General features: G+C 42.2%; 2 protein-coding genes across 2 annotated transcripts; one reads left to right on the forward strand and one right to left on the reverse strand.

The window, feature by feature from the left end:
* Nucleotides 1-44: 44 nt before the first annotated feature.
* Nucleotides 45-1,542, forward strand: mdh2 (malate dehydrogenase 2, NAD (mitochondrial)). The gene has a single exon (XM_017409810.3). The coding sequence runs from the start codon at nucleotides 169-171 to the stop codon at nucleotides 1,180-1,182; it is 1,014 nt and encodes a 337-aa protein (XP_017265299.1). The 5' UTR covers nucleotides 45-168; the 3' UTR covers nucleotides 1,183-1,542.
* A 1,266-nt stretch (nucleotides 1,543-2,808) lies between these two features.
* Nucleotides 2,809-18,200, reverse strand: rspo3 (R-spondin 3). Its single transcript, XM_017409840.3, has 6 exons — nucleotides 17,304-18,200; nucleotides 11,386-11,580; nucleotides 10,801-10,944; nucleotides 10,549-10,695; nucleotides 9,248-9,433; nucleotides 2,809-3,742 (listed from the first exon to the last, which is right to left on the reverse strand). Exons 1-6 carry the CDS (start codon nucleotides 17,401-17,403, stop codon nucleotides 3,537-3,539), a joined length of 978 nt encoding a protein of 325 aa, XP_017265329.1. The 5' UTR covers nucleotides 17,404-18,200; the 3' UTR covers nucleotides 2,809-3,536.
* Between the last annotated feature and the right edge of the window lie 6,417 nt (nucleotides 18,201-24,617).

Raw genomic sequence — 24,617 nt, forward strand, 5'->3', positions numbered from 1 at the left:
TGCGTGCTTACGTCATTCGACGTCGTATCGTACGACCTTTTCTTGACGCATGACAACTCCGGAGTCTTCCTGTTCGCTCGTGGCTAGAGGACGTTGGTGTCACAAAGGAGAGGGGCTCCTAAGGTTTTTCTTTTAGTTTGTTAAACCTCGTAAAAAAGTAACAACACGATGTTTTCCCGTGCAGTAAGACCTACCGTGAGCCTCGCTCGGAGCCTGTCCACCTCGTCGCGGAACAACGCCAAGGTGGCCGTGCTCGGAGCCTCGGGCGGCATAGGCCAGCCGCTGTCCCTGCTGCTCAAGAACAGCCCCCTGGTGAGTCGCCTCTCCCTGTATGATATTGCCCACACGCCCGGGGTGGCCGCAGATCTCAGCCACATTGAGACGAGGGCCCAGGTGACGGGTTACATAGGCCCCGACCAGCTCGACGCCGCTCTGCAGGGCTGCGAGGTGGTCGTCATCCCCGCCGGTGTGCCCAGGAAGCCCGGCATGACGCGCGACGACCTCTTCAACACCAACGCTACCATCGTGGCCACCCTGGCCGACGCCTGCGCCCGCACCTGCCCCGAGGCCATGATCTGCATTATCGCCAACCCCGTGAACTCCACCATCCCCATTACTTCGGAGGTCATGAAGAAGCACGGCGTGTACAACCCCAACAAAGTGTTCGGTGTCACAACCTTGGACATTGTCAGAGCCAACACCTTTGTGGCGGAGCTCAAAGGTCTAGACCCAGCTCGGGTCAACGTGCCAGTCATTGGAGGTCACGCGGGGAAGACCATCATCCCCCTGATTTCCCAGTGCACACCTAAAGTTGAGTTCCCCGCCGACCAGCTGACTGCCCTGACTGAGAGGATCCAGGAAGCCGGCACAGAGGTGGTCAAAGCCAAGGCGGGAGCGGGATCCGCGACCCTCTCCATGGCCTACGCAGGCGCCCGCTTCACCTTCTCCGTCCTGGATGCCATGAATGGGAAGGAAGGCGTGGTGGAGTGCGGCTTCGTCAGGTCCGAGGAGACGGAGTGCAAGTACTTCTCCACGCCTCTCCTGCTGGGGAAGAACGGCATCGAGAAGAACCTCGGGCTGGGCAAGCTGTCCGCCTTCGAGGAGAAGCTGGTTGCTGATTGCATCAGCGAGCTGAAGGCTTCCATCAAGAAAGGCGAGGACTTTGTGGCCAACATGAAGTGAACAGGAGTCCTGGAATAGTTGTGACGGACACTTTGTTCTGTCTTAAAAGCATCAGAGTAACTTAAGATCTGTCAGTGTTTCCTCTTTATTTGTTTTGGCAGTAGGATCATTGTATTTTTCTTCCCCCCCCCCAAACATGGATTTATTTTGTGAATGTATCTGCTGTCTGTAGGTGTACTGTGACTTATGTATTTGCAGGTCTTTAATTTGGAAAGTCATTTGTATGTGCAGTCGTCTGTGTTTGAAGATTTTTCTGCTAAGTGAACAAGGAGGAAATACTGTCCGCCTGCTGATGTGAAAAACGGTTTTTGTTGCTGACGAGCGAAATATTCACTCCACCAATAAACAGTTTAGCTTTAAGATGTTTCTTTTTTTTCATTCTTCAAAAAAAATTATTTGGTAGAGGGCTGAAAAAGTAACCAGATGTGTGAAGATGGTCATCATCTTCAAACTAGAGTAAAAAAGATCATTATTACAACAAACTGTTTTACATTCAGGTCTAATACAAATTATAGATCGAGCTAAATGTAACTTTTGAATAACTAAAGTTATTTACATTTGTTGTAGACTTTTAATGGGACAATTAACTATTTTTAATTTACGAAATATGAGGGTGAGATACAATAAAAACAAGCTAGAAATGAAGGTAGGTTTAAATACTTGAATAATTACTGCTTCAGACAAAAAGTATCTTTGTTTCTTATCTGTTCAAATAACTTGTTGCACACTTTTCTGCAGTCAGTTTCCTTGTGTGTTTTTTTTAACTCTGTGATTATTAGGTGCAAACCTTGATAGATTTCCTTTTTAATTACCAACAAAAAAGGTCCTTTTGAACACCCCTCAAGGTGAAAGCTGGGTATAAATCAAAAGAATGCATATCGCCCGCCACTTTTAATGCCAAAGTTTTAAACCAAGATCATCTTATGGAAAACCGGGAGTTGCAGCCATTTGGTTCAACCCTTGTCACAGATGTTACGTGTAATCTTACGTGTTTATTGTAAGATGTCGGAGTGCTCAATACGTATGTGCTCTGGATGACTCTCAGCTACTACCACGTCGAACTTTAGCTCAATATTTTTCAAAATCTGAATAAATTACAGCCATCTTTGTATTTACTAAGGTCAGTCAGCTGTGTTGGCCATCTTGAATTAGATTGGCTCCAAAGGCTAATCAGCTGTAGATGTACATCCAAATGGTTCTTTGCTGAAATTTTAATTCAGATCTGTCCAGTCGGTTGAGATATTTTGCTAACAGACAGCGTTGGCCCCAAATAGTTAAAGGCAAAATTTTAAACAAAGCTCTTGTGCAATCTGTTAGGCTCTGAATATGCAATGGGGATCAGATTCAGCTACAACCAAATTAAATTTTAGGTAAAATCAGTGGAGTTACAGTTTTTTTGTTTTTGATATGAGGTCAATTGGCTGCAGCAGCCATCTTGAATGTAGTTTACACCAAAAGGTAATCAGTTGAAAATAAACATCTAGCGATTACTTTCTGCTGGATTCATTAAAAGTTCTCAGTTCATGAGATATTTTGATAAAGACAGTCACATGAACACACACACACTCACACACACACCTTCGCCTTCTGGCGTTGAGCAATAAAACAAATCACCAAACGCAGACAAACCATTACAGTTTTATTTTACATAAAGGTGTTTTTGGTTTCAGGAGTTTTATTCGAAGCACTCAATCCATGACATTTTTTTTTTCTTTCACAAGAAGAAAACCCAACGCTCTGTTAAGATTTAACACTTATCTGGATTAAATTAGCTTTCACCCAGGCTCTACATGTTTCACTGTTGGAGCAGACTCTTAATTTACAGCATGACGGTGGAAACGAAGAGCAAAGATTCTCTCTCAGCTTCTCCTTTGGAAATTTTGCGCCAGACAAAGAGATCTAAAGAACAGATACAACAACAACAACAATAATAATAATAATAATAAACAGTTGTTCTACATAATGCTGGAAAATCTACATTCAGAACCCAAGATGCGCAATGTTGTACCAGAGCCCCATTAAATAACCATATGAACAAGCACGTTAGGTCTCAGTCCGTCTGTCTGACAGTCCTCCACACGTCTCTGCAGTCCTGTCTCTTTCAGATGAGACACTCTGAGCGGTGGATGTGCAGGAGTTTTAACCACGACGGTGGTAAAAATAAGGGGACATATTTAAAGTCACAAGTGGCTGAATGTGCCCTGTAATGCTGATGCAAAAACAGTCTATTCTTTTGTACAGGTAGCAGCAACACCCCTGTGAAGAGGGGCTTCAAGGAGGCGAAGGGTGGGTCGGAGGGGGTGCTGTGAAGGATGGGGACATCAGAGGAAGGTGGTGGGGGGGCCATTCCAGCACTACTGCACAGCTCTGTCTTCGGGGGACACTGTGTCTGTGTCGTGGCCTCGGCGGTGCCTGTGCTCCGTTTTGTTCCTGTTATCAGAGTCTTCACGTTCGGCCGCCTCCCTGTCCCTCTTCCTCTCCCGCCGCACCTCCTGGCTCTCCTTGTCCTTGCGGTTGTTGCGATTCCTTTTCCCATTTCGCTCAGTCTTTCTCCGTCCTCCTGAAAATAAAAGTAAGAAAGGCAAAACAAATATTAGTTCTTCTGTTGAGTTGATAATTGATTTAATTTCTTAGTAACTGGTTCCATCTGATTATTATTATTAGAATTAAATCCCTAAACCTGCAGCAATTGATCCATCAATTCAACAAACCATAACTTGTGTTAAAAAGAGACTTAAAACATCACAGACTGGAGTCCGTTTATCTCTGAAGCAATGTTGCCTTTTTACCACTAGGGGTCAGTGTTTCCTCACTAACTAACAGCAGCTGACCTGTCAGTGACTCAGCTGTTGCCTGTGATGAGCAGACCTTTGTCCAAAATAGAAAGCCTTTAAATCCCCTCCCCTCCCCAATTTATCTGCTCTTGCAACACCATCTCATAAACAAAACGGAGCGTTTTGGAATGCTGAAGGTTTATCTCAGCTCCAGCCACAGTTATTAATGATGATAACAAGATCTAGCCTCAGGGAGCTTGGAGACGGGACCTGCGAGTGAAAGCAGAGGAGGCCCTTTCCTGTTGTTGTACTGGTGCTGCTCGTATGTGAGTGGAACGGAGCAGCACGGCCCGCTCGGCTGCTGGCTGGCTGGCTGGCCGGGTGGGGATTGTGAAACTGCTGAAGTAGGCAGTAGGCACAGAGATCCCTGTCTCTCTCCCCTGTCTGCTTGATGTTTGGCCCCTTACCTCACCCCTTATGTGCATTAATCAAGGCAGGTCTCTGGTTAGAGCAAGAACCGAGCCTGACCTTAGCATTTTGTACAAGTGATGCAAATCCCTCCCTGCCTGCTGCTTAATCATCTTCTAGATATCCTTAAATAGCTCCTAACACAGGAGCACAGTACGGACACAGCGGTCCATGTATTGACCGCATCAGAGTGAGTGTTTTAAGTACAACAAACTCCTATCAGTGATAGTGAAAGGAGGTGGTTTTATGGATGAATGGATGGATGAATGGAGTAATCTGGCCCACTGACTCATCCAGGGTATGCCCCCTTGCTCTATAAACACAGGAAGTTCCCTTCGCCCTCATTGTTTTCTCTGTCCTAACACCATAACTATTTACAAGTTCAGTGGATTAGTCATACTGTAGCCCCAGTGCTTTTGTTGAGCCAGAGGAGAAACCTAATCCATGCCAGCGCTGAGATGATTAGCGGAGTGTTTATTAAAGCAACCCGCATTTGGTTAGTTGGAGCAGTTTCCGATGGGCTTTCTGTAAACTGTGTGTTGACGTATGTGTGTACAGCGGCTTTCTAAATAAGACACCTTTAGAGGTCCTGGAACGTTTTCAAAAGATATAGCACATTCCCAAATGGTCAGCTTGTCATAGATAATTTTAGTAATGAGACTCTTGAAGGGAAGCTGGCTTGTGAAGCAACGTATGAAAATCTTTCCAGTAATTATAAAGCTCACAGACCAATGAGTCATCTCAAATAGCCTTTTTTCTGCTTTAAATCGACTCATGTTTAGGTTTTTTCACCCTTTCCATAGATTAGATTTTTTGTTTAGAACCAGCCTTTATTATAAGATGTTTTATGACACTCCAGGTACTCCGTTTTTCTCCCACAGTTCAAAACGTGCATGTTAGGTTATTTGGTAACTCTAAAATTGTCCCTAGGTGTGGGTGAGAGTGTGAATGGTTGTTTATCTCTATGTGTCCCCCGTGATGGACCTGCGACCTGTCCAGAGTGTCCCTCGCCTCTTACAGTGAAGGCTGGAGATCGGCACCAGCACCCAGAGACCCGGAAAAGAAAAAGCAGGTAAAGAAAATGGATGGATGGATGATATTTTATTAACTATATTGGTGTAAATTCTGTTATTCAGGAGACAGCAAATCTTAAGTTTTTTTTTTTTCTTCAATGTTTTTGTACTTGTCTAAGGAGCTTTTTCAATGCAAAATGAAAAGTCTAGGGTGCCAATCTTTTCAGCTGGAGTGAGTTGCTCTACTTACTGTATACAAGCTGAACTCACATGCAAATTACTCTCCCTTTCCTCCTTCCTGACGGTTGTTGGGGCCTTCGTTAGCCTGAGCTACATGATAATTGTTTTGGTCACATGCATGAAGGTGTGAATTAGTGTAAAAGTGTCTGGGGATTGGATCCAAAGTTCCATGGTTTGAGAGTTGAACATGGAGACCTTCTCCTCTGTTGGTATGTATGAGACTTCCCTCACCCTTCGTTCAAACCATCTATCTTCTCTATCCATATTATGAACATTATTGTCATCGGAAGAGTGTCCCTTATCTTTAAGACGGTGGTGAAGAGCTGAGCGACAGAGCTGGCTCCCCTGCGATGTTTTACACCAATTCATGCATGCGACTAAATTAAGGGAAGGAAGTGGGATTTGCATGCGAGTTCAGCTTGAACTGTCTGAAGCACCTTATTGGTAACGCAGGCTTTTCTTTAAGCAAAACATGTTTGATTAATTTATGCCTGGGTGGCTACAGCAGGAGAGCTAAAACAGGGAGTTAACAGCTATTTGGGAGTCTGCCAATTTTATATATTAGGAAGACCAAATCAGAGCAAATTGGCTATTTCTCTACAGCTGTGATGCAATAAAACTTTTATCTGACACAAAGAATTTAGTAATTTCAAAGGTTACAGGTAGTAACAAATGAACCGGACTATAAAAGGGTGAGTAGCAGACACACTGAGAGCAGAGGGCCACTGAGGGTAAGAGGAAGTGTTTGTCTAAGTGTGTGTTTTTATGGTGGCACATCCTCTGTGGCAGGCGTTGTGTCGTTCAGGGAGCTTTTGGCGGGAGCCAGGCTGGGATTAAAGGCCTTGGGCTGTCCCACAACTGGAATGCCTGCCGCATGGCTGCCAGGATGTCGGAGGGGGTTGTAGGGAGGGAGGGAGGGAGGGGGGGTGATATGTTAGAAGTGGGTAACACATGCACACACCTATAGGCTTGGTAACTTGTATGTTTCTGTGTGTAATGGATATCTGTTAGTATCTTTTTCTGTGTGGAGGGGAGTTCAGAGGGTTCAGGTTTGGCAGAGGGCAGGAGGTTTGTGCAGCTACAGGGACAGAATGATTAACTGTAGGTCCATCAAAAGGCAAATTAATCAGCATTAACCTGAGAGCAGATGAAGATGTGTGTGTGTGGGGTGTGTGTGTAAGTGAGAGAGAGTGTAAACATTTTTTAGACTGCATAATGTGCAGATTTTGTCAGTAGCACTGGTGTTCCTATAACTCCCTAGACCTGCAAATTATCCTCCGCTGTCATAAAAGGCAGGCGATAATGTAACCGCCAGTGTCTGTTTGTGTTTGCTTGTCAGTCTGTTAGTAAAATATCCCACTGGACAGATAAGCCAGTCATTTTTTCAGATATTGAGCTAAACTGTGGTGTGGTAGTAGCTGAGAGTCATCCCCAATCTATACTTTTACAACTTATTGTTCACACAACATGTTTGTTTAAAAAATTGGTATGCAAAGTTGGCAGTAATATGCATTTCTTTATGACACCGTACTTTCATTCATTTTATTTGTGATCTTGTTTAAGGTGTTTTTATTGTAAATTCTGTAAGCCTCCCACAGTTTAGAGTTGTGTAAGAAAACCACTTACACTGTAAGGTAAGGTAAAATAGGTATTAATAAGATCTGATACATTTCAAGTGTTATGTGACATTTGGATGTTTACTGTGAGCTATACTGAATCTGTCATTTTCAGTACAAAACTGTTTTATCCATCCATCCATCCATCCATTTTCTTCACCTGCTTCTCCATTTTGGGTCGTGGGGAGCTTAAAACTGTTTTAGTATAGATTTAATTGTAAAACTAAAGTAAAGAAAATAAATCTAGATTTGATGCAAATGTCAGATTCTTTTGATGATTTTTAAAGTTGCTGTGAGCAACAATTTTAAAGCCATTTATGTTGTAAGACCAAAAGCTCCTAAATTTAAAAAAAGCTGCAGAAAGCTCAGTGAAGATGCAAAGTGTGAATGATTTCAAAATGACAAAAACAGTCTCATGAGTTTGTGTTTACGACAAAAGAAGTGTGAGAACCGTACAAAGAAGTGGAGAAGAAAAGTGTCAGAGAAGTTTGAACAGGTAGACAGATAAATGAGCAAAGGGTTGTGAAAGAAAAAAAAAAGCAATATTCTGAGAGGTAAAGGAAGAGGAGATGCGGTGCAGACCGGGGAGGAGAAGCTAAAAGGAGATAATACAAAAGAGTAGGAAAGGAAACGGATGGGAAGAAGGATGTATCAGTGTCGGGGGCTGTTGGAGGATTACTGGGGGGTTCTCTGAGGTCGGGCCACTGACCCTTTAGCGTTTGCATAGCGTAAACATAGAGGAGAGGCTGCGCCAAGACAGATAATTAGCTTCCATTCATTGTGGAGTCTGTTGGAGATCGAGCAACTGGGTAATAAGGGCAAAGATGATAAGAAATACACACAAGCCTCCTTTCCTTCCTTCATTCATTCCTTGATTTATTCCTTCCTTCCTTTTTTCAAAGTCACTTTGGTTTGATCAGAAAATGCTGACTCCAAACTGGAGGGAGGGCCAACATAGAGCTTATATGGGGCTTCTTTATTTTCTTGTGTGTGTGGTTGTAGTGATGGGTTTGGGGAATGGATTAGTGACGAGATACAGACAGAAAGTGAGTGAATCTGTGACAGAGTCTGTCTCACACATCAGCTCCTGGCTTTTTACAGACTTCATCATGGTGGTGGTTACTTCAAGGAAACTAATTTGGAATGTGTGTGTCTGCATGCACATGTGTGTTTGGTGTGTGAGAGAATTTGTGCAGTCGTCGATCTTTGTCTGGAATATTGTGCACGTACGTGTTGGATTGGGGTGTGTGTCAGAGCGAGTCATTGTGTGTGTGTGTGTTGGCAGCTGTGGGGATAAACCAATACTGATCCCCTGGTCGCCTCGTGCCTCCCAAGGGGAGGATGTTGATGTTGAGCTGACTGTTTTTGCTCCACAGTCAACTGCATCACCCCCCCACCCACCCCTCACACACACACACACACACTTGTGCACACCCATACAAACACAGTGTTTGTTCTGTAAGTGTGAGGCCCCCGGGGGCTGGATCTGAGCCTCCTACCCTGTCTGCAGTCTGTCATTTAACACTTCAGAACCTCTGCGAAAAAAAAAGACAACCAGCCGTAGCCGCCAACCACCTCAATAACCACACGCACAGCACGCAAAACACAAAGCAGTCGTACAAGAACTACAGGCACCAGATTTTATAAAAAAGGCAACCCCGTCTGACAAGCCCCCCCATCCAACTGTCCTCACTTCAGCCACAATGACAATCCTCTGAGTAAACAGTCCCAGTCCTGAGCGGAAGACAGCCTTGCTCTGGTTGTACGAGCTGCTTGCTCTGGCATTCATAAAGCGCTGAGATGATACCATATGTCACAAACATAATGCAAACACGATGGCTATGTTTAAGTTCATGCGCTGACTCAAAAACGTCTTAAATCTGGATATGGCACATCTTGGACAGAGATTGGGGCAGAAAAACCCAGTTATGTTGCTAAAGTAGAGTTTCTTTACCTGGACATTTCCTCCTTTTGACCAGACAATCCTTGATCTCAGAGATCTCTGGGCAGGGTTTGCCAAAAGGTGATGGGTACTGAAGGACCTGCCTTGTGCGGGTCTCTTGGCCTCGTTTGAAGCCGCAGGTTCTGCCGGACTTGGAGCAGAGGCTCCAATCGCTCCACTCGCCCACCTCGCAGTGCACTGACAGCAGAAACACAGAAAAGAAGAGGGACACATGAGTAATGTTTTCTGCAGTTAAAACTGAATTATTATCCTTTAGATTACTCTTTGAACAACCTCAGTTTGGAGAAACAGAATTTAATTCTGATCAAATTAAAGAACTAATGGCTAATCCGAGCGGACCAAAATAGATTAATGCTCTCATAGGCACCAGATCTGGATCAGTGGCGCAAGGGGTGCAGCTGCCACCTTGCACCATTGATCCAAAAAGTCAAAACGTTAATCCCTTTTTGCTCTTCTTATTGATGTCTGCCCAGAGCACATGCTGGTGTGTGAGCTCCCATGTGAACGTTTCTTGGAAAAATAATGTCTAGGCTTAAATTTGACTAAATTTGGCCTAAAAGTGAAAGTTAAGTAAATGTGTATATATGCTTTTAGGTCTGCATTTAGGCAAAAATGTTTTTAAAAAGCTGTTTTTTAGCAGGGATTGAAGGGTACTTTGAATAACAAGTATGCTGCGTATTGCACTACACCAAACATGCCAAGTGGATGTAATGGTAATCATATTTTTATAATCTCGCTACTGCTCCCTATTTCATGACATAAGGTACCCATGAATGCTGTTTTAAAACATCAAGATGATTTGCTAGTGGTTCATGCACATGCTATTTTATAAACTTTAACAATGCTGTTCATCTATTAACTTGACTGTCTGGTCAGAACTAATCAATATTTCTCCAAACTGAGGTGATGCGAAAAGCTATTTGCAACAAGATAATAACTATTAACATCCTTTCCACTAACCCCACACTTCAAAAGATCTGAAATATTGCTTTAAAGGGGTAGTCTGGTCATTTCTTAAGTGATGTTCTTTAAAATAGTTAGTACCTTACTTTACCATTTGGTTAGCCATTATCCTAGCCTGGACCAAGTCTTTTGCCTCTTTCTCCACACTCTGTGCTCTGTGACTAATGTCATTGCTGATAAGGTACTAACTATTAGACAGAACATCCCTTCAAAAATGGCCAGACAATCCCTTTAGGCTAATCAACCATTTGCCTCAAATAAACACACACAGCACAAGCAAACACACACACACACACACACACACACACACACACACACAGTGAACTTACCTTGCAGTGTGCACTCCATCAGTTTGTCATTTGGCTCATAGTCGTCTGGACAGATGTGGTAACACCTTCCGCTCAGCTGGTAAAGACCCGGCCGGCATCGTGTGCACGTTTCACTGCTCGCACACGACTCACACTCTGCAGGGCACCCTGCAAGCACAGTTATATACCTGAGCCCTGTGCTATTAGAGGTAAATATGGGGCAGCAAGAGGTAAACACCATTTTCCTGACTGAGGTGAAACCAGGACACTCACTGGGAACACACTCCCTCTGCGTGTCGCTGTGGACCATGCCATCCGGGCAGCTCTCCTGGCACTTGCCCAGGTGAAGGTAGAATCCTGCTCGGCAGCGCGTGCAGAAGTTCTTGTTAAAGCAGGAGTCGCACTCCGGCCTGCACTCTGACAGAGAAGCACAGACACAGCACCAGTGTTTATTTACGCAGTTTAATTCAGCCCAAGTTTCCTGCTGGGTGTGATGAGCAGCTTAACACCTGCTCTAATTAAACCCTGATCGGGAGAAGTTATCTGAGGACATGTTTTCCGAATGCCAAGTTAGAGCTGATTTTAAAAGAGTTGCTTGTAAAGAAGTGTTTATGGAGAGAGGACATTTTGACAAATGTGTTGGAGACATTTGTGTACTTCTGCTTGTCACCTGTTAGTAAAACACACATCTGTGTCTCTCTGCTAAGAGACAGAACTTTACAGACTTTTCTATGAGTAACTAATACGACTCTCTTTAAATAAAGGGTCAATTTAAGTGGGAAAGTTTTCAGTGAAAAGAATATTTTCATCAACATGCTGTCATCATTCTGCTGTAAACAAAAGCTCGCTGTGACTCACTCGTGCAGGTGTTTCTCTCTGGGGAACGAGTGCCGTAAAGGCCAGGAGGACAAGAGGTCATGCACACCCCAATCTGCTTCATCCCGATCCTCTCCAGATGCATGAAGAAGCGCGGCTTGCAGGACAGACAGCCGTTATAGTCCGAGCAGGTCAGGCAGCCCCCCTGCTGGCATCCTGAGCTCGCACCAGTCATCACTGTTGACAGGAGCAGAGGACTTTCACTATCACCACTGAAATGTTAGGACATTTCTCCAACATTTAGGAAATAGCGTTATTGTCCCAATATTTAATCAGCCACAGTGCACCTCTTTTCATTACTATGAGTAATCTTCATCACCCATTGCAGAAAGGAGAAAGGTAGGCAGTAATGTTTTTCTTGTGTCTGTGTGTGTGTTTGTCTCACAATTTATCAAAATCTCTCACGAATCACTGGATGGATTTTAATAAAACTTTCAGGAAATAATCATTGGATGTACATATACAACTGATTCACCTCTGGAGTCAATATAATTCAAGCTGTTGGCCGCAACTCAGTCAGTTTTACAGATACAGGGCTAAGATTTGATGTAGTAATAGCTAAGTCATTCCCATCACATACTCAGAGCTCTAACAGATCTCTTGAGGTTTTGCAATACTGCGGGAGATTATTATTTCCAGGGTTTGACCAAAATTAAAGCTTTGTCATTTCTCTGCACAAAATGATTTTAGTTTAAAACTTTGACATGAAAGGCAGCGGGGAATATGCATTCCTTCAAGAAATGCTAGTTTTTTAATTTGATCTGTTATTTAACAGTAGTTGTTCATTTTTATAGTGTGTGAAACTAACTAGGTATTTTTAATTATTGACCTGTTTATAAATGGAAACACAGACAAAAATTCTTAATTGAGACTCAAACCTGGGGCCACCTGCATAAAACTTCCTGGGATAATGCCTCCATTCAAGGTAATCAGTTTGACTGCATCATTTCTGCCTTGGAAAGTATAACTTCTGCTGTTTTGTGGTGACATCGCATAGAAGTTTTAGAGGTCACAACTGATAAACAGTATCCACGATGAAACTTCTGAACAATTGTTGTGACAGTAATTGTTTCCTGAGTTGTTTTCTCTTCAACCGAGAGTCTAAAACTACAAGTTAAAGTCAGCTGCAACATGAAGTATATCTACACTCAACAGGATCAAGTAAAACAAATCATTAGGTTAGACAGTAAGCACAGAAACGATGAGTTTACAAAAAACTGCAGCTCTTCCTTAATGTTGACATACTTTATTCCCGTCTTACATGTTTCTGTCAGATATTTCAGAGAACATTATATTTCAAAGTTAGTAGCTGTCACAATTTGTGTGACAGCTTGGTTATTTACATGGTATTTGCTAGGAATTATTTGGTTGTTTGCAAGAGGAAATTGACAGCAGCAGCAGCAGTTTGCTGTGGTACTTCTGGTGTAACCTGCGGCACTTCCTGCAAAAATATCACATTTTTGCCAGAATAATAGTTTTTTAAAAAAAAAACCCAACAACACCAGAGTTAAGGTTTGAAACTGTATATGCTTGAACTGCTTTGAAATGTTTGTAACTCTAACCTTCGCCCTGATTGGACTAATTGTTGGGTCATCAATCTGACCAGAACTGAACTCTGTTTCTTCAAACTGAGGTTATTTTAAAATGCTATTTAGAACAGGAAAAAAAAAATTGTTGTCCATTTGAGTCATGGGCTAATAACTCATTACGCTAATACAACAGATATTAGAATGTCATTAATAAATAAAAGGAAGGAATGCATATCGCCTGCCACCTGCATGCCAATTTTTTAGGCAAAGATCTTGAGTCATTTGTTAACTCTTGCAGTGTGTGGTGGGGAGGACTATCAGCTACAATCACACCAAACTTTAGCTTAGTATCTGTTAAACTGACAGAGTTATAGACATTTTTTAATTGGGTTGACCCTAAAAGGTAATCAGTAATAGATGCACATTTCATTTTTCACACTTTCTGAGAGTGTTATTAAATTCTGTCCAATTGTCATGAGATATTTTGGTAACAGACAGTCACACACACCCACACACACCGACAATATATTGCTGCCTGGTTTTCCTGGCTGCAGATAATAATTACAGAAACTTGACTTATTTTATAAAAACTCTTGTTATTATTGTTCTGTTCTTGATTCTATTTAGAGTTTAAACAGAAGTAACAAAAAAAAAAAACTGGTCAACCGTCCTTTGACAACCAGCAGACATAGGGATAAATCGTCTGCTGTTCGGAAGTTCAGAGAAGATGTTTTTTTATTTTCATGCTGCTTTTAGAGATTCACTGTATATTTTTTTAATCTGTAAATGAAGCAACAGCTTTTGCACCACTGCTGTTGCAAATATAATCTAAAGTTAAATGTGGTGCAAAGTTCTTGTGTTTGTGAAAGTAAACTCAGCATGTGTCAGACACATTTGCAACTGATGGTGCAACAGTAAACACTGAATAACCACAAGACATGTCCCTTATTTTTATATATCGGTCCAACCGCGTTAGTTTGCCTTTCCCAAAAGTGTTTCAAAAATGTTACACTTGTCACATATGGTAGGTAGATTAAAAACAACCCAAGCACGCAGGAATTTGGTTTTCCTCTCCTGTCTTGGCATCTCATTGGCTCACACTCGCAGTGTTGCTCAGTTCAGGGTTCAGCTGCCAGTTAACCATAGATCATAGATGCTTTGTTTGAAATATCCTGACCGTCTTTACAAGTGTTGTCCGTTTGCCCACACGTGTTCCTGCCAAGCTGCCCCTGATTCACAGAAACCTCAGATGCAGGAATTCAGCCCTGCCCTTTCACTTTGTACCAACAAAACCTCAGATGGATAGTGGCGTCTTGCGTAATGCATCAACAGAATCAGATGTGACATAAACAGATTTTCAAGCACAGAAAACAAATGATTAATGGGAAATGATGAATAAAGCAAAAGAAAACTGGAAAAAGCTAGATGCTGTGGATTCTGTGATGGGAAATCCTGTATGATACACTGTCTGTACCTAGACCTACATTTCTTTCGGAGGCATCATCACACAGGAAGTTTGGGGCTTGGGCTCCATCTGTGTCATGGTAATTCTGGTCTGTTGACTGAATGGTCATTGACCCTCCCCCCAAAACTCATTCACTTTTGCCCCTTCCACCCTCCTTTATCTCTCTCTAAAGTCTGTACTGTACACCAACTAATCCTTCCATCATCCTCCCGGATATAAACGGTTAGATATCTGGATCCTCGGAGGAAGTTTGGATTCTTAGAAGAACAGAAATTAATCTTCCTGAGCCAGTGGGGTGGTGTGGGTGGTGGTGGTCATCATTTTACGCAAAAATAAAAGAATGCTACATCACTGCCATCTCATCTCCTTGCAACATTACAAATCACTTTAGTTGCCGCTTGCTGACAAAAAAGTGAGAGGTGGGCAATAATGTTTTTGCCTGGGGCTGTGTGTATGTGCCTGTGTGCATTTGTCTGCCGTGTTAGCAAAATATTTCATGAACCACCTGATGGAATTTAATAAAAGGAAGTAATCATTGGATGCACATCAAGGTTTGGTTCTCGGACACTTTCTATTCCGTATCTACATACTCCTCCTTGGTCTATGCTTTCATTTCTATACTGATGATACACAACTGTATCTCAGTACCAAATCTTCCACTCACCTCTCCCAAAATCATGTCAACTGTTTGAACGTAATCAAGACCAGAATATTATCAAACCTATTCAAGCCCAATGGTAACAGAACATAGCTCCTGGTTGTGCCCCCACCCAAGGCCAGAAAAATTGGATTCTTAGTTAATGAGATTGATGGCTGCCCCATCCCACCATCCTAAGATGTTTGCAACCCGGGTATCATTCTGGACTCCACACTTTCATCCACCTGAAGAACATTGTAAGACTCCGGCCATCTTTAGCCAGCTCTGTAGCAGAAACTTTGTTACAACCAGTCTAGAATATCGAAATGAGGTCTTGTGTGGGGTTTCCAACAAAGCCCTGGACAGGCTCCAGTATGGGCAGAACTCAGCTCCTTGGCTTCTAACACCATCTAAGTCTTACCAACATGTCACTCTCACTCTTGTAAAACTCCACAGGCTGTCTGTCAAATCCCATATAACCTACAGAATCCTTCTTCTCACCTACAAATCCTCAATGCATTGGCCCCTAACTACCTGTCAGAGCTCCTCCACCAATACACACAATCTCAGAAATGTGAATTCTCAGACATAGGTCTACTTTCTGTCAACCTCCATAACCTTTGGAACAGAGCTATAAAACCCTAAGTTATTACTGTTATTACATCTAAATTTTGAAGTCAACTCAATTCACGATGGCCACTACAGCTAACCAACCTTAGCCAACACGAAAAAGGCTACAACTCTGTCAATTTTACAGATACTGAGCTTAAATCTGGTGTGGCAGTGGCTGAGAGTCAACCCCAACACCTATTCTGAGCGCTAACTGATCTCATAATATTGAATGAGATCCAGCATAACAACGTTTGTCATTTTTCAACAGAATTATTTTAGTTTAAATCTCAGACATTGAAGGTGGCAGGGATTTGCATTCCTTAAAAGAATGCTGGGCCTTTATTTTTATTTATTTATCTATTCCCTCTGCAAACATTTTACTGTATAATTTTGCAAATTGATCTGTGACCTAGAATCTATCATTTCACAAAACTGTAAAAGCTGTTTTCAGTAAAAAAAAAAAGAAAAAGAAACAAACCAAGATTGTTCTTATCAAACCTCCCTGCTTTCACCTCTTCAACTGTGTGCAATCCGCATGCTTTGAAGAGTCCAAAAACAGAGCAAATAATGCCAAAAAGTTCTACTACAAACACATGTTTAAGTGGGAACAATAATCTTATTAGTTGCAGTGGGTAAATCTGACAGCAACAAAACCGTTCAGAGTGAAAACCGGAGCTCTTTATGCGTTTCAAATCCCAAACCCAGAGAAACACAGCGAGAGCTCTCATTCCCAGGTGGCACGGATAAAAACACCACTCCAAGAGACTATTACTGTAGATCACAGACAGTTTTCAGACACGCTGGCAAGTGATGCGTGGAATATTCCACTTATCATAGCTCTTCTCTAACAGAGTTAGTCACAGAGCACATCTGGAGGCCCTCAGTGATAAAGCGTGGGTGAGCAGAACAGAAAAATACACTTTATTGATTCTTTTTTTTTCATAGCGTCATGAGAGTGGGGTGGGGTGGGGGGTCTCATAAGAAAAAAAAACAATGCAGTAGGTCCACTGATCTCACCAAATATGGGAAGTAAGGCATGGATATTCTCAGTGATGAGCTTTAAAACATCTGCGCCTGAAACCTGCCGCTCTGACCGCTAGAGAGCGACGCAGGAGAGCCAGGGCGCACAGAGGCGGCTGCGCAGAGGCTGGCACCACAATTACTGCAATGATCCAATTAAGTCTTAATAAAAATCAGTTCTGACCAATAAGAGTTAAAAAAAAAGTTATAGATGAGCCTTAAAATAAGGATAAAAATAGAAAAAAATCACAAATTTTAGAATAAATTTCTAGTTTGCAACGTTAATTACACTTTTTTAAAAGTATTTTTTACAGCAAAGGTCCCCAAACCTACCTCTAAATATCTTCTAAAATTTGTTTTGCCTTGATGTTGTTGAGGATGTGTTTGTGCTACAACTATATAAAAAGGTGATTACACATAGGCACAAATAATATCAATGAAAACATTTAAAGAGAGATGAATAATAGAAGCTTAATTTTCTCTACAAAATAAAACACTTTGCAGAGTGCAAGTGATCTAGACTTCTAGATCTGGGAAGGACTTGAACTAAATCTGTAGCCGTTCTTTAATTCTTTCAAGACTGTGTTTAATGGTGAGGTGAGGGAAGAAAATAAAAAAAAGCTGCGGATCTACTCACATTTATGTGTCCGGTGCCTGGAGCTGCTGTGCTGCTGACAACCAGTGTAATCCATGCAGTGCAAGATGATCAAAACAAAGGAGATCAGTTGTAATTGCATAGTAGCCCAGAGAAGAGACTCTTATTGTTAATAGTTTTGGTTTATTATTATTTCTTCTTCACGTTTTCTTCTTTCTCCAACAAAAAGAAGCCAAAAGCTGAAGCGTAAATAACTCCTAAACACAGCAGGACGCCCAGCTATGTGGTGTTATGTGGTGGTGATAGTGTACGGCGGCCCAATGATGCCTGGGCCGTTTGGACTGTAACATCCTGGATAGGGTCCACATATGTGCCAAGAACGCCACACTGAGTCAGTGAGCCGTTCTCCTCGGAGCGATGAAGACCATTCCCTTCAAAACGCACCCGAACGCACCAAAACGCCTCACTGTCATCTGTTGCGCACAAGGAGCAGAACGGAACCAAACATCGGTGAAAAGTTTAAAACAGATGACAAGAAAAATCAGCGCGACTTTCCACAAGTCAGACACTTTTAATCCATTTGCTGAACTCCAAAGTGAACTCCTCTCAGTGGAGATGCGCCGTGCGTCCCGGAGTGTGTGTGTGTGTGTATACACTAATGAGCCAGGCGCGCAGAGGGTTTCATCTCAGCATCAGATGAAGCGCAGACACATAAAAGATACAAAAAAAAAAAACAACCCATAAAGGGATCAGCAAAAGTAATCACAAAAAACGGTCTCTAAGTAGAGTGCCTGGCGTGTCCTCCTGATCTCCGCAAACTGAGCCGCAACCAAAGTCAATCTCCGCACTTTTCAGCGCTTTTCTGCTTTGCCTGCAGGACTCATTCACTGTCCTCTCGCCTGCTGCTGCTGCTGATGACTCGCTCTCCCCCCCGTATGAGCTCTAAAGTTTATTTAGAGGGCATGCCCCCCGCGTGAGAGAGAGAGAGAGAGAGAGAGAGAGAGAGAGAGAGAGAGAGAGAGAGAGTCAGAGAGAGACCTTCTCTCCTCATCATTTGGTTGGGTTTGTACTTCTGGTTGCACTTAGATATCCCATCAATCCCCCACCCCCCCGAGTTAAAACTGACTGCAGTTAAAATCGATGCTGACATAAAAAGGAAACATCTTTGGTTTAAACGTTCACTGGAATCTGAGAAATTAAAAAATCCACATGGACAACAGGAGTTGGTCAAACTCCAATTCAGTATTTTTAGGTTTGGTCTCGCTTCTTCTGCACAAAGACACGCATTTTTGTTTAAAGTTGCTGCACTCGCTGCAACTGCGGTGCATTTTGTTTGTTTATTCAGACATATTTAGGAGCGCTCTGGTCAGTTCTTTATTTGGAGCTGCAGGGATGCAGTGATGTAGAAAGAGAAAATCCTCCGCATCTCGTGTTATCACCTCTAGAGGGAGTTAGCTCCATTAAAGCTTTGGCTTCTGAACAGACAAATGTCAGGAGGTGAACTCTAGCAGCTGACCTGCCTCTGACTGAATGTAGCTTCATATGAATCACATTTTACTCCTGAAAGTACTTCACTTTAGTCAGAGACTACAGTAGATGAATCATCCTACATACAGAAAGTTTGCGATTTATCCCCAAGGTTTAGTGAATTGCGTCCTATAGAGACCACAAACACAGTGAAGGAAAGGGCAATGGGGGGCTGAGGCCTTATTTGTCTAACTGGAGTGTTGATGTTTAAAGGTGGGGGGAACAGTGTGCTCGACTCTGGTGCTTTTCCTCACTGTGGCTTCTGGTCCTCCATCAGTCACTGCGCTGAGGAAAGCAATGCAAACACAGAGTGAGTTTTTTTTTCCTTCTTCTTTATGGGAAGACTTCCCTGTTTGCCCTGTGCTAACTCAGGACCAGGACAGTGAGACATAACAGAGATTGATGCATTGTTGTAAACCCTTTCACCTCTGTGCAGGCAGACCGCCAAATCCAAACTTTGCCAAGAATATTAGGAGAAGCATAATGCGACAAATACACACAGTTAAAGTGCCAAGTCCTTTTAATAGATTTGTATATAAACAACTTCACTGTGAGGCTTCATTTATACTGTGTCACACTATGAAATATAATACCATATGTATGTAAAGTTGTGTATAAGTAACATGGTTTGCAAAGAAGGGAAAAAAAAGTCTAAATATTTTGATGAACAGCTATGATAAATTATAAAACCTCCCCTCCCTCGCCTGAGTCTGGTATAAGGGGATATAGAGGAATAATGCTTGTCTTTGTTTTTCAGTCTGAATAAACTCCACCAACCCCCGGGGATAGGAGCATATGTGTGCATGGGTGTATGTGTGTATGGGTGAGGGGGTGTCTGTGGCACAGGGGTGTGGAAGGTTAAGGTCACTTGGTCAGTCCCTGTGACTGTCCAGTGAGAGAATCAGTCGACACCTGTAAATGAAGTCTGGCAGGTGCATAAACCCAGTCGAGAGCAAGGATGGATGCAGAGTACAAGTTTTCTTCTATTTTGTTTTAAGTACATCTTGTCTTGTTTAAGCCCTAATCTAATTTAGGTTACGTTCTCAGGGAACACCAAGACAACAGAGTGACACAAAACCACAATGATTTTAGTGCAGAAATATAAGATTAAAATTATAATTACAACTTCATTTTCAGACTACAAACACATTTAAAAATGAACAATGCAACTAGAGCTTTTATGTTCTATTCTTACAAACCTTTAAATGTTTTAGTTTCTGTTGCCAGTGATTATATTTGCTTTTTTCAAAAGGATAGTTCAGATCTTTTGAAGTGGGGTTCTGTGGAAAGGTTATGGATAGTTAATATCTTACCTGCTACAGATAGCTTTTTGAATGACCTCAGTTTGGAGAAATAGTGGACTTTAATTCTGACAAAGCCATTAATGCTAATCAAAGCACTGTCAAGACCAAAATGGGTTACTTCTATTTTAAAATAACTCCAATCTCCAGCTTGTCATCATGGTTCATGTGAACTCTACATTATACTCTTTTACACCATCATACATTTTGCATTACAAGGTTATTCCAGCAGAAATATTACAATATTCCTGCTAGAAGTACCACTGGCTACCACTTAGACTAGGTGTCTGAGGATTAAACTTGATTTCTCCAAACTGAGGTCCTTCAAATAGCTATCTGCAACAAATAGTAAAATGGTAAATGACCTGCACTTGTATAGCGCTTTATCTAGTCCAAGGACCTCAAAGTGCTTTAAACTACAATCAGTCATTCACCCATTCATCCTCACATTCACACACTGATGGTGGTAACCCACATCGTAACCACAGCTGCCCTGGGGCGGACTGACAGAAGTGAGGCTGCCATCACACCGGCGCCACCGAGCCCTCTGACCACCGCCAGTAGGCAAGGCAGGGGAAGTGTCTTGCCCGAGGACACACCGGCTGAGACGGACGGAGCATCTCAAGTAAGATACTGGATGCTCATAATTTTTGCAACTACCACTTAAAAAAATACATATTTTAGATAAAAACTGACTGTTCTTTCAGATCATTTTGGGTTTTAACAACTCCTGGGAGATTCATACAATTCTTTTGTTACTTTATGTTCTTTTACATTTATCTGAATGTTATTGACTCAGCCTCTTTTTGTGCTGTGTGTGCAGACTGCAGTTGTCATTGTTGATCTTAGAAAATCTAATTAAAGAGAAATGATAGAACTTGAAAGGCTGGAGTTTAAAGTATATAACATGTTAATCAATCCCCCAGTGTTTGCTATAAATAGGCCTATCATCCAATAAAGCAAAGATCTGCTGCATTATGTCCATGTGACATTAGAAAAAATAAATCTATTAACCTCCACTAAATCAAGAATGCCATGCTCGTAATCCTGAGCTGTATCCGAGTTGTGAACACGCCACGAAGCTCAGACCTCTGATCTCCAAACTGTTCATTCCCTCGACCATGACTCATAAAATTTCCAGGTGACAGTGACAATGTTGATCCCCAGTGCTGTCATCAGCTTATGAATTAGGCTGGGTTCAGTGTGGACAGCAGCTGATAGTGTGTGCCTCACTGGGGTCTGTGAAAACACAGCAGTCTGAGGCATTAAAAGCAGGTTTCTTTGGGAGCGCATCTATTAAAGCTGCAAATATTCCGGTGTCTATCACACACATTCTACCGGCATGAGGCAAGCAGAGGGAGACGGTGGCACAGGACAGCCCACACACTCATACACACACACACACAAATGAGATTATTCAAATTCTATTATGCTCACAGACGGGATTAGATTAATATAAACAAGGATCAGACAGGTATGTGATGTGTGGTGTGTGTGTGTGTGTGTGTCATTACTGGTATGATTGAAGGGATCACTTCATATTAAGAGGGATTGAGAAGGTAGTCAAGGACAGATAATCACTGTGAGCAAGAGCTGTCAGCTGTACACACAGACAGAAAGCTGACCAGTTTTGCACAAAGAAGGTCAAAAGGAAGGGTACTGTATTTACACTGTACACATATGTGCGGGGTGTAAAACTACTGCTAATAACTCATTTTAAAACTTTATTGTCATTACTATTATTATTACAAATCACACTTTATGGGCTATACCTTGCCTGTAGGTTCATTTAATTCACCTTACAAAGCATTAAACTGATATTAAATCAAATGCAGTCCAACAAAGTAATCAGTTCTCTTTGTCACAGCATGTGATCAGACTCGAGTCAGGTGGCACAAGAAAACCTGACACTGAGGCCACTGCTGAAAACAGAAATGAAATGCTTTATGAATGCTTGAGTTTCTTTTTCATGCATTCCCCCACAGCAGGCCCGACTTTGAATGTGACAATAATTACACATTCCACCTTAAAGGGTGCATCCTCTCTCCTCCATCACAGCAGGTTAATAAATAAATTGAGGCATGGGCTTTAGGAGCACTATCTCTATGTCTTGACTTTTAATATGATCTAAACTCATGTATCTCTGCTTCTTTTTAACATAAAGCTCAACACTATGTAGTAATTTGCTAAAGTGATCCTCAAATGGTGGAATGTGGGTGGTAGTGATGATGGTGATGTGTGTGTGTGTGTTTGTGGGTGGGGGTCTGATGGGGAGCAGTATTATTATAAAACCGGAGTACAAGTCAGTGAGCAAAGCCAGCGACCTTTTGACAAGACTGAGAAACTATAATTTCTCTTCTCTCTCTTGCTGAGCCGCACCAATGTTGCATTTCTCATGAAGCTTAGAAGAGACAACGATGGCATACTGGGGGTCAAACACTGCTACCCAGGAAATTTTAATCAACAGGGCATCACTGGCTTTTCTCCCTCCTTCAATTGTTGCTGGGCAACAAGTAGGGCTGACCAGGGACATTTTCTATGTGTGTGTCACATTTCTGGAGGGTGTGAAGATCAGGGTGTGTAGAAAGGAACCTCAGGGTTATTTTATTAAACTAACGGGGAGTCCTTCCTTTTTCTTCCTGATAAAATCCTTTACGCTCATTCTTCAGTGAATTCAACCCTTCTGCCCTCGACTTTTGTCGTCTGATCATTCGGCTCTGCAGGGACCCGTGTCAGGCATCCTCCCCCTTCTTTAAGGATCACATGACTAAGAGTAGGTGTGAAAAATACAGGACTCTTTCATCATTATGGAGGTTTGGAAAGCTGCATCTCTTTGGGCAATCTAGCCTATCATTCAAATAACATAAATCATTTTTGTTGCCTTCTACTGAACACACGATTCAGGGAAAGCCGCGAGAAACTTCACGATTACTCACTATAGAAAGTTGAAAGAAGGCAGATGGCCTGAGCTTTATTTTTCAAGGGAACAATTTCCTCTCAATCTAAAGGGTTCTAATGGAAAGAGCCTGAATTGCAACATGTGTGGTAGTACAATTTACCCCTTCATTTCTTACTCAAGCTCTGCAACCCTGGAGAACCTCATGGCAAAGAGAATTTGCCTTTTCATAAAGAAAATTAAAGTGGACATTTTTCCAGCCAATGAGAGGAAAAAAAGCTACAACTGTTTCCTGGTATCAGCAAATTTCAGCCTTGGCCACATCTGTCTGACCAGAGTACCCAGTGGCTCATACTGGCTCGTGGATGTCAGGAACTGTTGAGACAGTGTGGTTTCAACAGTCAACAAACAGCTTCTCAGATGATCCAAACATTATGGCACCAAAGTGATGTCCCTCTTTTTTGTCTATGAAATTTGTTGTTGGAGCATGATTCATGTTACTCGGTTTGGGGTGTTTTGAGTTCATTCAGTTGCTTCTTATTAGAAAGGAAGCATGGAGTCAAAATTGTATGTATAAGTGGGTACACAGAAACACTGAGCCAATAACAGACAGCTTCAACTTTATACAGACAAAGCATTCAGGAGCTCAGAACAAGCCTAACCCTACTGAAGCCCTCGTAACTGAAGAGAGGAAGAGAAGCCCTTGTACCTTGGGGTCCATTTGACCCGTAGGCCATGGGAGGGTTAAGGGTATGAAACCATGCAAGTGGTCAAACAGTGGTGGTAAACTCATCAGGAGGCGAATGTAGACTGCTGTAAACAAAGCTAGCATGCTGATGCTTCCTTGTATAATGCTCACCACATTCAAACTTTTAGTTTAGGTTTTAAACACACGAGAGTAGATGGTCAATCATTTACCATTTCATTTATCCATTCATTTTCCAATACAGTACTTTTTTTTCTTTTGATGGCAGGTTTCTGTCACAGGGCTAGACAGGTCACTAGTTCATCGCAAGGCCAACACAGAGACATAAGAAGTAAACAGCCATGTACAGACACACACACACAACAAGGATTCGTTTACAATTCTCCAATGGTGTTAATAGAAAGTTGGCAATGCTGTTTGCAGATGATATCTTAATCTGTAGTGAGAGTAAGGAGCAGCTGGAAAAGAGTCTGGAGAGGTGGAGGAGAAGAATGAAAGCCAATTGAAGTAAGACAAAATACATGTGAAATGAGAGGATGACAGGTGTAATAACGAAGCTGGAAAAAGCTGAGGTATTAAAAGTGAGATAAAATACCTAAGGTTGACCATCCAAATCAACAGACAGAGCACAAGAGAGGTGAAGAAAAGAGAGCAGGCAGGGTGGAGTGGATGTAGACAAGTGTCAGGGGTGATTTGTGACAAAAGTATAGCTGCAAGGGTGAAAAGATTGTGGTGAGACCTGGTATGATGCATGGTTTAAACACGGTAGCACTAAAAAGACTGAAAACGGAGCTGAAGATGTTCAGATTTTCACTGGGAATGATTAAAATAAAGTTAAAAATCAGAGTCACAGGTTGAGTGGTTTGGAGACAAAGTTAGAGAGGCAAGGCTAAGAGTGTATTGATATGTGCAGAGGAGGAACAGTG

This window comes from Kryptolebias marmoratus, linkage group LG16 (assembly GCF_001649575.2).
Source record: "Kryptolebias marmoratus isolate JLee-2015 linkage group LG16, ASM164957v2, whole genome shotgun sequence".
NCBI lineage: Eukaryota > Metazoa > Chordata > Actinopteri > Cyprinodontiformes > Rivulidae > Kryptolebias > Kryptolebias marmoratus.